The sequence below is a fragment of the Ambystoma mexicanum genome, chromosome 1p (assembly GCF_040938575.1).
Source record: "Ambystoma mexicanum isolate Mex_15411 chromosome 1p, UKY_AmexF1_1, whole genome shotgun sequence".
Classification (NCBI taxonomy): domain Eukaryota; kingdom Metazoa; phylum Chordata; class Amphibia; order Caudata; family Ambystomatidae; genus Ambystoma; species Ambystoma mexicanum.
Window position 1 is genome coordinate 226,910,962 of NC_090921.1, and position 15,651 is coordinate 226,926,612.

The window sequence follows — 15,651 nt, forward strand, 5'->3', positions numbered from 1 at the left end:
CTCCATCATCATCACAAGGTTTGCCGTTGTCGCCTCAGTCATCGTCCCCATGCCCTCCTGGATCGTGTGGACGGACACCTTGTCCTCCTCGTCCAAGGAAGAAAAACATGTGCCCTTGAGTACAGTCAAGGCCTCTCTTCCCCCAACCCTTTTTTGCATCCCGGGGAGTCGGGTTCAGGCTCAGGGATGGCATCCTCTTCTCTGGTGTCCACTCCACCGGCTTGGCCGATGCCTCTCATCTCGGGGGCAGGGATACTCTGGCCACTGCCAGGGGCTACCTTGTCTTCATCAGTCCCCTTGGCCTTCGAGAAGACGGCCACCACCAACTCGATAGACTTCACCTGGGCCATCTAGGGGCAGTTCGGTCGTCTTTTCCTGCGCCTTTGTCTCCTCTGGCTTTTTCCACAGCTTTGCCGGTTAGACGATTCCTCTTCGGGAGGAACTGCAGCGATGGCTGGAGATGGAAGCAGACTGTGAAGATGAGCGCGCCCTACCCGTCGCGGGACCCGTATGCGCGGTTCCCCCAACAGAAATGGACTTTCAGTGCTTGGCCTTGTCTTGGGCCCCACGGATGGATCACTCTCAAAGGACTTATAAGCCTGCACTTCGAACCAGCCAGTCCTGGGTGAGACATGCCCCCGCTTCCCGCACGGGGTAGAGGCCTTGACACTTGACAAACACCGCCAACCTACTGTGACTATCCTTCACAGTTCGCTTGGAGAACCCGAGGAAGATTTTGCAATCCACTTCTTGTGATCTGGATGGAGACAGAGGCATTGAAGGTGTTTGTCCTTCACAAACACCTTCTGCAGTCAGCAGCTGGAGCAGAGCTTGAAAAGGGAGCTTCCCTCCTCGTCCTCTGACATGTTCTGGAAGGCAGAGTAGGCCCGATGGCCTTCTGGAATCTGACGATTCTGCCCTTGAGGGTGTTGAAATTCACCAACAACCGGGTCCCCGCTTTAGGCCGATGTAGGAAAGAGCACACAGGCTCTGAGAAAAAAAGAAAATCTAACTTTTTACTGAAAAAGCACGAGAAAATGTAGATCAGCTCACAGAGCAAAAAACGAGGACTCAACACTTGAACGTGCTGTAAAAATATAAGATGGCGGCCAGAGGAGGGGCTTAGGGAGAGGGCAGTCATTGGCTGGGGGCAGTATGGCCCAGAGCTCAGTGATTGGTTTATGGGAGAAATACAGTTTGTAAGTGAAAGTGAAACTGTTTTTCTTTCACCAAGGATTCCCGGTCTGATGGCAGGGAATATTCATGAGCATGTGAATCCATGCCAGACCCCATTCTGGAGAAATGAGTGTTCTCAGGGGCAGAAGGGGACACTGGTGGTTCAGTGGCCAGCAGTAGGCAAAAAAGGAGGCGGCACAACTGTAGAAAATTAAGAGTTCGACAGGTATCTTCTATAACAAGTAGTACAAGTTATATAGTTGGTAAAAGGGTTCAGGGACTTCATAGACGGCTCCCTGAATGCGTTCCTGAGTTAGGTCTAGGCGAATGTGTATGGGCGAACTCCCAAACGTACGTATTTACATCCTAGCCACACAGGAGCGACATAATGACTCTAGGTAACTATTACATCAAGTCCCACGGTACCATACCAGCGAAGATGATGATGCAGAGGCACGCCCTCACGATGCAGCCATGACAGGACCCGGTCACTGGATTCTTGGATTTAAGATGAAAGAAAGGACACTGAAAGGGATTTTGCAGCAGCAGAGTGGAGCATTTTCCACCAAAGGATTCTTCAGTGCTTCTTGCAGCTGAGTGATTTTGGTGCCCGTTTCAAGACTCCAGATGAAGTATGGTTGTTGTCCGAACGATTCTCCTCGCTTTCTTGGTCTAGCACTCTGGTGAAGGGACTTCAAGGAGTGGAATCTTTCCTCTGGAGGTCTGGAAGGAGCCCTAGGTTTCAGAGTGATTTGTTCTTCGGAAGACGATCCACAGCATTCACCCTCGAGGTCTCGGGGTATTGGTGGTTTGCATTCCAGGAAGGTCACAGTCCGTCGTGGGATGGCTCTAAATGCAGGTCTTCCCAAGACTGATTGGTTGCACTACTCCAAGGGTCGGAGCCGTCCTCTTCGGGGCTCCTCTGTCGCATGGAAGAAAAGGTCAGCACGGCATCCCCACTCATAAGGCATCTCCTGTCACTGGAAGTAGCTACAAGCATCTTTTTATGCTCCAGTGGTGGACTTGTCTTCAGCCTCAGGATCCAAGCCATTTATCCAGGAACCAAGCCAATCAGCACTCATGCTAATGCAAACTTTAGGGGGCCAGCCGGCCTACCAGTTGGAACTGGTTCCAGGCAGGCATGCCCGAAGACAAAGGACTGCAGAGTTTCAGGCTCATCCCTTTTTTCCGGTCTTCACATACACACTGGAGCCTCGGCGGCCTTCACAAAGGAGTCCTGCTGAAAACAAAAGTCGAACCAGTTCCTCCCCCACACAGCATGCCAGAAAAAAGGACCAAAAAAAAGGACACAAGAAATGGCAAAAAATAAATAAATAAATGAAAAAGAATACAGTCGCCATTTTGGGTCAATGGTGACGCTTCTGTGCATTACAGCGGCTGTGAACACAGCCCGCAAATAAAAAAAAAAAGAAATCACACAAAAGTCGGTAGAACACATCCCGTGCCACCATCCATTCAGGTATGCTCATCACTAACAGAACTGTTAGAGGCGTGAGAAAGGGGTAACAATGTAACTCCTCGGCACACCACATACTATGGGATGTGCTGATCTCACAATATTAAATGTAGAAAGGATAAAAAGTATCCCTCTACCCTACCCATGGGAACAAATGTTCTTACAAGGAGAACAAAATACAAAGGGAAGCCCAAAGGGCTTCCCAGGCCCCAGCAAGACTGCACAGAAAGTGACGCATGCTGCAAAAGGAAGTTACAGATGCCTAAAAAGTTATAGCAAAGTATGACTCCAAAAATAAAGTATGGAGAGACACAAAACTTACTCCCATATTTTAGAGTAAAAGAAAGGATGAGTGGGGGAAAAAGTTCCCACTCGCCCAAGAACATGGAACAGAAACCCAAAATTCCAGCAAAAAGTGCTGGGGGGTCTCACAGGTGAAGGGGATTTGGCATAAAATGAAAAATCAGACCCAACGCTTGCCCTGCTCCACTTTCTTCCCTCTCGCCCACACTTGTCCACTTACCCCTCCCCATGCCGCTACTCTTGAGACCGCCCAGCTCTCCTCCCTTGCACCTGCCCCTCTCAACCTCCATATGTGCATGCCCCCTCAACTGCCCCTAGTGCCTGCCCCCTCAACTGCCCCTAGTGCCCGCCCCCTCAACTGCCCCTAGTGCCCGCCCCCTCAACCACCCCTTAGCGCCTGCACCCTCACCCTCCACCCATCCCTCCCAACATCCCTACTGCACCAGCCCCCCTCAACCTCCACCTGCGCCCGCCCCTCTCAACCGCCTGTGCCTAAACCTCTCGTGCCTCAACCTCCTGCCCCCACCCCTCACCACGCCCCTTTCACCAACCCTTCCCCTTTGCACCTGCCCCTCTCACCTGCTGCCCCCCCTCACCACGACGCCCCTTTCAGCCGACATCCCCGGTGCTTGCCCCTCACCCGCCCTCCAACCCCTCCTTCCCCACTTACTGCATTCCCGCCCCTTCTACCCTTAAGCTGCCAGCTTTCCACCCCCCCCAAAAAACTCTGCCTTCCTTCTGCACTCGCTCCTTCTCCCTTTTCTTCCCTGTGCGCCCATCATTTTCCACTCTTTGCCCACCCCTCCCTATACTCACCTGGCCCTCTATGCCTGCGCACCACTCTCCTCTCCCTTTCTGCACTAACTCAGCTCCCCATCACTCTCGGTGCCTGCCCAACTCTCAGCGCTACCCCTCTGCACAAGTCCCCCTCTGCGCCTGCCTCCAGTCACAACAGTAGGTCACCTCCATCGGCACCAATTAGAACTCAACCCTGATATTTGTACATTTGTGGCCTTTAATAACAAATAGAATGTAAAGATTCCCCCCCTAAACCCATCAGTGCCACTTGATATGTGCAGTGCATTGATGGCTATTACGACCTAGTGTGTGCTTAAATAAAATAAACACTGGTAGGGTCACTTACCTCACCACTGATTATGTCGATTACAGATTCAAATACGCTGACAGGCAGCTGTGTAAATAAAGGAAAAGTCAATCAAACCTGCAAATTAATAAATACAGAACTCTACAGCATCCTGCACAAATTACTCTACCAGGACACCGACACAATCCTGATACCTTTGCATCCTGGTACCTCCCTTCCAGGAGCCGCACACATGCACAGGTTAAAGTATTATATCAACAGGATACCTCTGTGCCCCTGACATGCTCTTTTAAGCTTAGCAGTGCTAATGAGGAGAGGCAAATGCACCAAGCGAAGAAGTTAAATCGTTCCTGGAAACGCACTATGAGAGCTTATTAACTTCTGAAGGAACAGCTCTATGTGCGGTCATAACTAGAACGAGTATGCATTGAGCTGGTATTCAATTATTGTGAAAATAAATAAGGTTACTACTTGTACCCTAAAAACAACATACGGGCCACGGCCCTTGTTGATAGTGTGCAGGGGACGCGGGTTTCCTCAATCAGGAAACCATTTTCCCTATCTTGATACACCACAGCAGAAGCAAGATGTGTTGCAGGTCCAAGAGAATTTCCATTTCCGTGCAGAGGGGACCTGGCCTGGCAGTTTGGGCTGGGCTGCTCCCATTAGTAGCAGTACCTGACTGATTTGCATATGTCTGGAGCACTTTAGCAATGGGCTAAAAAAAACGATGGTGTTGAAGGTTGCCCAGAGCAGTGCCAGTGGTTCAGATTTATCCAAAACCTTCCACACATCACTTTTTTTGGTTATAGTTTGTCTCCCTATGTGAGGGAGGTAAGCTCAGACGAGGGGTCCCTTGCTTGCTGCACCATAGGAAACCAAGCTGCACCTCACTGATGAGGCCCAACAAGGTCGAAACATGTCTGGGGTTGCTTGCGTTTCATGAAATTCCTATAACCAGTAACAGTCCAAAGAGCCCAATGATGCAGAGCTTGAGATTCCACCCATCTTCCTCCCCCGGCCACCACTCCCCCAGGCATTCCCATGTGCTAGAGGATCTCATCCATCCTAATGAATATAAGTATTCCTCCAGATCCTCGTCCACATCCTTAAGTAAAGCAAGATCAACTGGACCTCCAAGACGATCCTATGTTACAGGATTTTGGTCATCTTCCGTAATACCTCCTAGGTGGGTAGGATACTCCAGGACTTCCATTCATACTCCCAAAAAGGATTCTCTGATCGGTTCATTCCTATGGGCCACTGCACACAGGTTTGTTTCCCAGGGTGCTCCAACTCCCTGCCATCCACATCTGACCCTTGTATACCATGCTTCTCAAAGATCTCCCATTTCCATCCCATGAGCCCCTTACTATTGCAGAGAAGCAATACTCACATCTGTGTGCTTGGTCATGGGATTCAGTTTCAAGAACAGTGGGCTCTCAATGATCTCGCAGACCTGAGTGAATAAAAAAAAAAAACAATGATTAATACAACCAAGTGAACCAACCGGGATGGGACTAAGAATGCACGTCAAGGAAAACTAAGTTACCAACTGTAGCAAAATCAGTATTCAGTCACGTAACCACTCCATAGAAGTGTATAGCACGTTCAGCCCTTTGATAGTACAACAGTATCTATATAACTTTTTTGAAATTTATTTTTGTATTCATTGTGCCATAACAAAAAATACAAAGTTTTACAACTTCAGGATAGTAGCAGTACATTAACAAGAAAAAGGAATAAAATCTGATTCGGTACTCTGAATCAAATACATTCACAAAGCTCCATGTTCCAGCAAGGTAATCACAATATCCATGTGTTTCCAGCCACAGCCCTATCCCCAAACGCTGTGATTACAAATTACATACAGGATAGCAGCATGTATAATCATTAAACATCTGGCTCAGTGTTATCCCAAGTCTTCCGTCACAAGGTAACATCAGAGACAACCCCAAATGACCCTTGGTTTAGCTGCTGCATGAGAGCTCGGTAGTGCATAGCACTATGAGAGCTTAGAAGACTCGATAGCGAGTGGCTTTGCCAAGCCTCATCCCAAAGCAGCACTCATCGCCTAGTTCCTCTCAAATCACTTTCTCTTAACTGAAGTAGGGACATACCATCCTTTTAGGAGGTAGGTAAAACCATATCAGAGTGTCACTATTTCATGGCTCTTTTTGTGGGGCCTATTTAAACTGGTTTTCAGAACTAACAGTTGTAAGGGTGCAAAAGTAAGGCTCGGACATGGAGGTGACATGGTTTTAGTTAAAGACTTATTTTTAGAAATTGGTAGGTTGGCGTTAGGTAAGATTTTCATAAATGTGAGAATACAAGGAGAACAAAATTCAAAGGGGCTTCCGAGCGACACTGCACAGAAATTGATGCGTGCTGCAAAAGGAAATTACAGATGCCTAAAATGTTATAGCAAAGTACGACTCCAAAAATAAAGTATGGAGAGACACAAAAATGACTCCCACAGTTTAGAGTAAAAGAAAGGATGAGGGGGTTGGGGGGAGGAGGAGTTCTCATTCACACAGGAACATCGAAAAGAAACCCAAAAAGTCCAGCAAAAAGTACTGGGGTCTCACCGGTGAAGGATATTTGGCATACAATGAAAAATGTTACCCAACACACCTGCCCCCCCTCCACTTTCCTCCCTCTTGCCCGCATTGGTCTCCCTGCCCACGCCGCCCAGCTCTCCTTCCCTGCACCTGGCCCTCTCAACCTCCCCATGCGCCCGACCCCTCAACCGCCCCCTAGCACATACCCACTCACCCTCCACCCACCCATCCTTCCTTCCATCCATCTCTACCTCTCCACTGTGCCAACCTTCCTGACCCGAATCAACCCCCAGAACATTTTGCCTGGATTTGGTAATTCTTTATCTTATCCCTAGGGGGGTGGGAATATTTTTCCTCGCTCACGTAGTCTTAGTCTTTTCATGGGTGACCTTTTTATGTCTCCCCATAGTGTGTAAATGGAATTATAGTTTCCTACAACTTTTGGACTTAGGCTGGGTTGCCCCTTTGGGCTTCGCTTTGTAATTTCTCTCATTATATTTTAGGGGAACTACTGTTCCCAAGAAGTAAAGTGGGATTCCCATCCCCTTTACATTTTATATAGTGAGCCAGCACACCCACCTTATGTGGAGTGCTGGGGAGATGCATTGTATCCCCATTCTTTCTTACTTGTTTTATGTTACAATGGCAAGTTAACTTAAATGGCTGGCGGCAGTGTAACAACTTTTATGCCTTTTAGTCATTACTCGCAGGCTGTCAAATCAGCCGCAGTAATGCATTGGGTTCCATGTCATTTCATCGCAGGATGTTTTTGAGCATCCTGAAGGCCTACGCCCAGATGCTCTCTGCTGAGGTACTGTGATAACTTGGGTAATATTTACCTTAAGTCTTGTGTGAATCCTGTGAGGCTGAGTGGGTAATTCAAGTGTTTGGAAGTTTGCCCATACCATTAGCCCAAGCCTAATGCTGGAACGCATATAGGAAGCCTTCTGTGAAGTCCCTGAACACTTTTTACTAACTCTGAAGCTAATACTTAGTTGTTGAAGAAGATATCCTTTGGAACTCCGACTATCCTGCAAATTAAACATCCTAACCTGCCTGCAGCTGGCTCCTAGACCACAAGGGTCCCCTTTCTGCCTTTGAGTAAACTCATGCTACAGATTAGGGAAAGACTTTGATAAGTCTTCTGTCTTGAAATGATAACAAGTGTAAAAGTACTTGCTTGTAAATGAGTTTGTGTTGTAACTATCTCTGCAAGAGAATACGTTACAAAGTGTCTAAATACTTAGTTCCTTGTTGCTCCTTTAAAAAAAAAGGTATGCAAGTTATTTTACTAGCTTTGAATTGTGGTTGACACCTTTAAACAGTAATAGAGTTGGTAGAGTTTTATCATTTCTAAAGTTAATGAGTCCAAAAGCCTTCCAATAGGATTTACTCAACTGGACTAGCGGTGTTCTTCTACATGTGTGTTATTGGGCTTTGCTTTCCCCGATCTGCTTTATACAGAGCTAAACAGAGTTAATTCTGGTCTTTGAGCTGCTTGTAGCCCCACTGAAAAGTAGAATAGGTTACTTACTGACTTTGAATAGCTGCTGCTCTTAAACTGTAATATTAGAGAGTTACTTCAAATAAGTGCTCGCTCTTGCCTGCCTGAAGTCACTGTGTGTGGTTAGAAGAGTGCATGATAAACTACTCACCTGTTGGGTTGTGCATTCCCTGCAGTGCTTCTGGCCACTTCTAAAATAGTAGCTCATACACATCCTTGAGTAGCTGAAGACCCTTCGGTAGTATACATGTTACGTTACTACATCTGAACTGTGTTCTAAAAAGTAACCTTGGTATACAACTGTATCCATGTTTGACAGAAGAAGGTTATAGCTGCTGCAAGATAGACTTAACAGTGTCGGCCTAATTAAGTGGGTCTAAACTGAATAACACTGTAGATTGGGAACAATAGGACCTACTACCCTTGACTTAATGTAATCTAAAAAGTATACGTAACCCGGATTTACTCCCCAAGAATAGATTAGTGCCATTCTGAATGTGCTATATATTTGACTCACCTTGACTGCTGATTGTAAACTGAATAAGGCTATACCTTTGTTTGTATACCATAGGTTTGTTCATTTTTAGAATTGTTTATACAATTTGTTACGGTACTTAATTCCAAGATTGATCTTGGCCTACTTGTATTCAAATAAAGAATTTATTTTAACAATAAATACTGTTTCCTCGGACCATATGTATGCTATAATTTCTTTGTACCTTCCTACAGCCCTCCCTCTTAAGATTAACCAGGCTGCTGTCTGCTCTACTAAATGTTCTAAGGTGGTAACAGCCTTATACTAAGAATGGAGTTTTGTACTGCCTCAGATATGGTTTTATGAAGCCCTTAGTTGGACTTTAGAAAAACTGTGCCTAATGCTTGGGAAACTGCCTCACTGACCTTAAAGCTAAAAGGGTTTATGAGAATGTCAGGATGTCAAGGAAATTCAGTCAACTGTTGCCTCCTAAATAAAACCATTTCTGACCCCAACACTAACTTAAACTGAGGTGCAATGGTGTGGTCTTCTAGTTGGTGGTAAAACGTTCTTCACAAACAAAGTTCCCAATGTCTTTGATTGCTAATAAAGAACAAATGCACTATCCAAGTGCCACAATGTACCAGGGGGAGGAGGTTGGGGGGCGGGGGGCTTCCCTTCTCCTAGTGATGCCAGAATGTTCTCTATGCCAGGGGAAACCTCTCCCTTTCACTGGCCTTCTCAGGCTTTCACAATGATGCAAAACAATCTTCTTTACTTTCGTGTGTCCCACTCTTCTGACTCTCACAGAGGGTGGGTCTGATTCACTCGCCTGTCGGACACTACCAATGGGATCATACACTTCTGCATTTGAGGATCACCTTTTTATTCTTCTGGGTCCAATACCCCTGCTTTCTTAAATTCCTTTTTTTCCAGTCCAGTTAATCTGGGTTTCTTTTCTACCCGGTGCTGCAACTATGAAGCGCTGTAAATGATTAAGCCTTTCCTAATTATCAGGCTTTCATATGGGTGAGGGACCCCAACTCGCAGTTCCGTCCTACAATTGCTTGGTTTACTCGTCTGCCAAGCTTACATCGTTTCTTTTAGCTCCGTTTGTATTTTAGGGTTCAAGAACCTCTTATCCCATTCTCTGTATTTGTTCCCCGTCACCCTCAGACCGCCAGCTCCTCTCGGTTCGCCTGCATACCGTTTATGTGGATCGCGTCAATGCTGGCGTCTCACGATCAGCTGTGCTCCTCCACGAGGCACCGGTAGCCGTTCGGGTACTTCAATTTGGCTGCGGTGGTGCTGCAGATTGCTATTCCTTCGCAGGAATGCAGTTTCTCTTTTAGACACTTCCCAAGACTTCGGAAGGCCCAGAGGTTCAGTTCAGCAGCAGCCCATGCAGTCCTTTAGTCTTGGATGACGGCCAGGTTCTCTTTCTCCTCCGTTCACGGCATCCCATTCCGATTTGCTCCCTCCGCCAGACAGGCATCTCTCGCGGTGCCTCCGGCGAGGATGGTTCTCCCTGGTTCAGCTTCCCCCTGATTTTGTATCGGATCTGCTCAATCAGATCCTGAGAAAGACTATATAGTTCACTCCAGTTCTCTGGAGTGAACTTCATGTTTACCAGTCATCCTCTTCACAGTACCTATATTGTGGAAGTGTGATAGGCAAGTTTTGTTCTTTTGTGTCCTGATACTTTTAAAGGTATACTGATGGTTTACCTTACATAAGTACATGTTAGTACAGTCTGGTAGAGTGGAGGAAAGGATAGGCTTTGGGAATTAGGGAAGTTGTGAGATGGGGGAAGACTGTGTTCCCAACCTCCTCCCCCTATGTGATCTAGCCTCTGCACACAACCCCATGGGGACTATTGGACTGTGGCCACACTGCCCTGGACCCATGGGAAAGGTCTCCCCTGAGGGGAGACGGGATGGCATCCAACGATTCATCACAATACATATTTTATTGGTTTTGGGCTAGAGCAGAACCAATCAGATTGGCAAATCTCTAGGCTTTAATGTACAGCCCAATGCCCTCCACCTTAGAGACCCCCCAGCAACTTTGCTGGATTTTGAGGACTTGATTTTTTAACCTGGATAGTGTGACCCTTTTTTCCCCCCACTCGCATGTATTTCAATGTGATTTTCTAGACACTTTCTTTTGGTTATGGAGCCCAACAAACTCCATAGGCATCATCTTTTACAATTGTGTCACAAGGCACATTCAGTGCAGTGGCACAGGGAAGTCTTCCAGATTTCCCAAGGTTTAATTACCTCCTCTGGGATATACTACTGTTCCCCAGAGCAGTAAAGTGAAATTGACTTTACTTAGCATTGCAACTTTCTAGACCCAGCACAGACACTATCTTACCATAGAGTGCTGGAGGGGTTACTTAGTATCCCCTTTGTCTAGCTTCTTATGTAACATGTTTTAGGTTATCCTTTCCTCACTGAATGGCTGGTGGCAGTGGTTTTTGATTTTAACTACCGTGGCAATGTCTTCGTGGAAAGGTCCTACTAGAGATTTTCTCTGCGCGCCAAACCAGGTTGGATCTCTGTTCATTTCGCCTTTGACAGGGTTTCTTAATGAAACCCACCTCTGGCTCCAGAGTGTCTGGGGTAGGCAGAAGTGAGGGTGGCGCCCGAACCTCCCTGTGCTTAGTCTCCTAGGAGACCTGAATGCACTGTGGTGATTGGCTGGCTGACTGTCCGGCAAGGACAACCACCCTGCTGGGCGAGTGACAGCTAGGCTGGAATGAATGGGAGAAAACTGAATAAAAGGCAAGTCTTTTGGCTTGGAAGGCAGAGTCGACCACTGGACAAAGAAGAGCTTGAAGAGGACGCCTGCTGCAAATCCTGGACCGTTGGTTTGCCCGGTGAAGACCTGCTGCAGTGCCAACTTACCAAGTTTACATCGACAGAGAAGCCCCTGCAAGGACGACTTCTCCCTTTGAGTTGGTGGGACCATCAACTCCACCCACCTGACATCCATCTCGGAGCTGGTCGAATTTCCACAGTTACTGCTGGAAACCGTAGAGCCAGGGAGTGGAACACCAGATTGTGTTCATTGCTTTTAAGCTGGCCTAGAGCTTTTGGAAGATTCTCCGGACTCCCAAGAAGCAGGACTGACCGAGCCTGAGCCCCCTCAACAGAGGGTGGGACCCCAGAAGCAAGGAAAGCCCATCTAAACAGCCAGGAACTGTGTTGTTGCTATTTGCAGTGGTCGCAAGGAGCTGAAACGCGAAACAGCCACTGCAAGTTAAGTTTGCCGGTTGCCAGTTTTGACAATCCCAGTGCATTGAAGGAGTCCCAACGTCCTCCCTCTTGTCCCCACGGCGGAGGCCCAGGAACAGTGAGATCTGCAAAGCTGCACAGGAACAGAAGTCATCAGCTGCATCTTTTCTTCTTTGCTCAGGTACTGTAAAACAAGTCTAAGAGAACTTACCTCTTACTGTAGAAGTGCTTGTAACTTCCACAACTCACAAGTCTAATCAGCTTGTGGCCCTACCTTTGATCCTTCTTTTTAACCAAAAACTCCTAAGAACTTGTGCAAAGACTTTTCCATTTACTTACCTGAAGTGCTTCATCCTATACAAGACTTTTGACTTTGGCTCAGCCTATTGAATTGTATGACTAAGAGGATCTGAAAGTATTTGCCCTGCTTACGAAAATTGGTGATCTCTTGCGTTATAAAAGTGGGTCAAAGGCAAAGGTTATTAGGAGTGTTCTGAATACCATCAGTAAGATATTAATGTCCCCAGCACCCTTGTTATTGAAGTCACCTGTGGGTGTAGGTTGTGTCTGTGAGCCATCCCAAAAGGGTCTCGTCTGATTCAGAAACTCAGAGTGTACAGTATTGAAGTGTATTTGTGTGTTACTACTACATTGCTCCCTTCTAAAGAAGGCTTTATAACTGACTGATAAATTAATAATTGTTTATGCAAGAAACCTTGAGTGTAAGTTTATTTGAATACCTGTAACTGTGAATCTTTGTATAACTCCACTACTGCTCACATTTCCCCTCTTGAGATAAGCTGGCTGCTCAACACGCTACCAAAACTGTAGTACAAGCTTATACCAAAGGTTGAGTTGCCTATACCTGTAGTCATAGTTGCTTGCTGTGTTCCCAGAGGGCACTGCATTCAAACTTTGCCTAACAGTCCTCTCTAGGCTGGACTAAAGCAACAGCCTCTTCCTCAATCTTCCTACCTCCTCCCTTCGCCCCCTTAAACTAATCCAGAATAGGAATGCCAGACTTATCCTTGGCCTCAAACCCAGGGACCATATCTCTCCTGCCCTAAAATCTCTCCACTGGCTCCCGGGTGATGCAAGGATCAAGTTCAAGGCACACTGCATCATCCACAAGGCTTTCACAACTCGCTCCCTAAATACCTCCCTGCTAGATCCCTTCAGTCTTCTAGCTCCAACTCTCTGCTGATCGAACTCTTCTCTAAGCAGAAAGTGGAGGCAGATCCCTCTCCTCCGCAGCAGCCTTCCTCTGGAATGGTCTCCCTGCCGCTCTTTAGCCTTGAGCCTGATCTTAAGTTCCGGAAGCTCCTCAAGACCCTCCTTATCTCTTCTTCCTTGCCTCTCCTCTGACAACACCCCCTTACCCCCCCCCCCCCCCCGTCTGCCGCAGTGACTGGCAGCCTGGTTCTTTCCAAGTCCTAAAGGGCCCCATCCTCCCCTCAGCCCGCACTTAGCATGTGGAACCTCACCCCCTTCACCCAATGCAATCCATGGCAGTTGGCCTCCTCTTGGCACTCGCATGACCCTTGTGCCCCCCCCCTCCCACCTGCACACTCTCCTTTGTACCATTTACTTCCCCTCCCACCCTAGCACTTCGCATTTCTTCCTACCGGCACCCCCTCCACCCCCCACTTGTTACTGCACTTTCACGATCGGAATGTCACAAGGCCTGGTAGGACAGTTATTTTTCGCCCTTGTCCCCGCCCCCCATTGTTGTCTAGTGGTGCCTTGAACCACCATTTGTTGAATAGGTGCCTTACAAAATATCCAATAAATAAATACAAATTTTCAAACATGGGTCTCCTATTACTCTTTCAATAGTTCTGTACCTAGTATATATTTAAATGGTTGGTTTAGAATGCTGGAGTTGCCTGCTAGGAAGAGAGGACGGAACAATGATTGTCCCATCTTACCTTTATTCGAGGGGGCTACCGTTTTAGATTTTGGGATTCTACTTTTCACCCAAGAATGCGATTCCTACGGAGGACCCTAATTTAGTACACGTGGCATCCGACAGAGCCTTGAGTATATTCTGCCATTTATAAGCTCATTTCCCTAAAGCACATTTCATCAAGCAGATCAAAATAGGCACCAACATAAGGCGCATGTGCGCAAATGTAATCTTTTACGTGGTCCCTTGGCTGCTGCCGGCGAACAGGCACTGGGAAAAATTCCAGCGTGGACGACTGCACAATGCCAGCTAAGCACTGGTGGGCAAAATGTAACTCTACGGGGCAACTATAAAAACTCCTACAACAGAATTGAGGGCACTGCAGACTGCCCCCAGTGCCTGCTTTCCCCACAGATACAGGACCTGAAGAAACTCATCTGTGCCCGTTTCCCCGAGTCTCTGCTTTGCTGAGCAGCAGCGAGTTGTGCCTTAAATCGGAGAGTGAGGTTCTCCTTTACAGTGCCGTTTGAGCTGGTGGTTCCTGCTTCATTAATTGATCAGATACTTGACCCTCAAGAACCTTCCAAGTTCAAACCACTAATGTAATGTGCTCTGATGTGGGATAAAATGAACCTTTGTCCACGTTGGCGTCCGCTAACCAGTTGCTCCCGTTCAGAAGTGGGGACCAGAGAACTCACATACTAGACAAACAAGAAGGCAAACGATTATGTTCTGAAGCGGAAATTCTGACACTGCCAGTAGAGTAGATTTTTATGGATCTGCAAATATAATTGGTTTCCTCGTCGCTAGAGGTTGCACAGCTCCACTTCTCTAAGAAGGCACTTGGTGGTAGTGTTGCACCAAGCGAAGCGCGCAACAAAATCGAATGCCATGTCCCACTCGCAGTGCAGAAGAAAAGCCAGCAACAAATGCTGCAGACATCGGAGATCAAAGGTTTGAACGGTAGCAGGGACAATAAGTGTTTCGTAACATTAAACTAATCATACCTGCAAGTTTGAGTAAGTCCTCAGCTCAGAGGCTGGGGTAAAGCAGGCATAGAATGAGGCATTGCACGGCCTCCCTTTTTATTAAGTATTGGCAAAGCTAAACGTGTTGGCTTGTGTAGACACGACGTAGGCATTTTCCTGGTAAAAATGCCTACGCCGTGCCAAAATCGCTGGCTTTGCCAATGCTTTTTTTCTAAATAGGACTCCAGCACAAGAAACTGAAAGAACAAAGACGTTATAAATCAAATGGCTGCAGGCACATTTAGTAAATGTTTATTACACGAAGTTGATTTACAGCTGCAATTAAGCCATTACCTCACAGAAGACTGTTATAAAGAACACTGACAGGCTCCATTATAACAAAATGTTTGATGTTGCTATGTGATATAGTTCGTCTAAAGAGATCACAGCAGCATGTGTTCGAGGGAGGTAGTAGGTGAGAGCAGCCATAGGCCAAAAACCAAACGCCGCCAAAATGTGTGCCCCTCCTTACATCCCATCTCTCGTCTGTATTCCAATGCAATATTTTAGGCTTATAGGTGGCGCTAAGGCACTGTCCACTGGGCAAAACTAAATGTCCTTGTGTAGAACCTCCATGCCGTTTTTCGCATCCCCTCAAGTCTTCAGCAGTACTTGTGACACTACAGTGCTGGAAAACGAACCGTTTCACACCAATTCTTACCAAACGTTCCTCAGAGAACCTCAAAACTCCTACTGAGCATTATTTAAATCGTTCCAAGGTATACCAATATCACTATCAAGTGTGCCTTAAAATTGTCTAGTGTGCTTCAAATGGCACGATTTGAGCATGTTTTCCAATGAACCTCTGAAGTCTGAACCAAAGTGAATTTCTCTTTTTTATCAGTGTTACTAGAACACATTTTTTGCATTTCTCCAT

At 46.8% G+C, this 15,651-nt stretch overlaps 1 protein-coding gene across 1 annotated transcript in view; it reads right to left on the reverse strand.

Moving 5' to 3' along the window:
- COPS6 (COP9 signalosome subunit 6) overlaps positions 1-15,651 on the reverse strand; it is a 200,887-nt gene that overhangs the window by 82,478 nt on the left and 102,758 nt on the right. Inside the window, exons 5-6 of the mRNA XM_069646430.1 lie at positions 5,458-5,520; positions 4,101-4,148 (exon numbers count right to left, since the gene is read on the reverse strand). Of these exons, the coding sequence (XP_069502531.1) occupies positions 4,101-4,148; positions 5,458-5,520 (111 nt within the window). The remainder of the gene's footprint in view (positions 1-4,100; positions 4,149-5,457; positions 5,521-15,651) is intronic.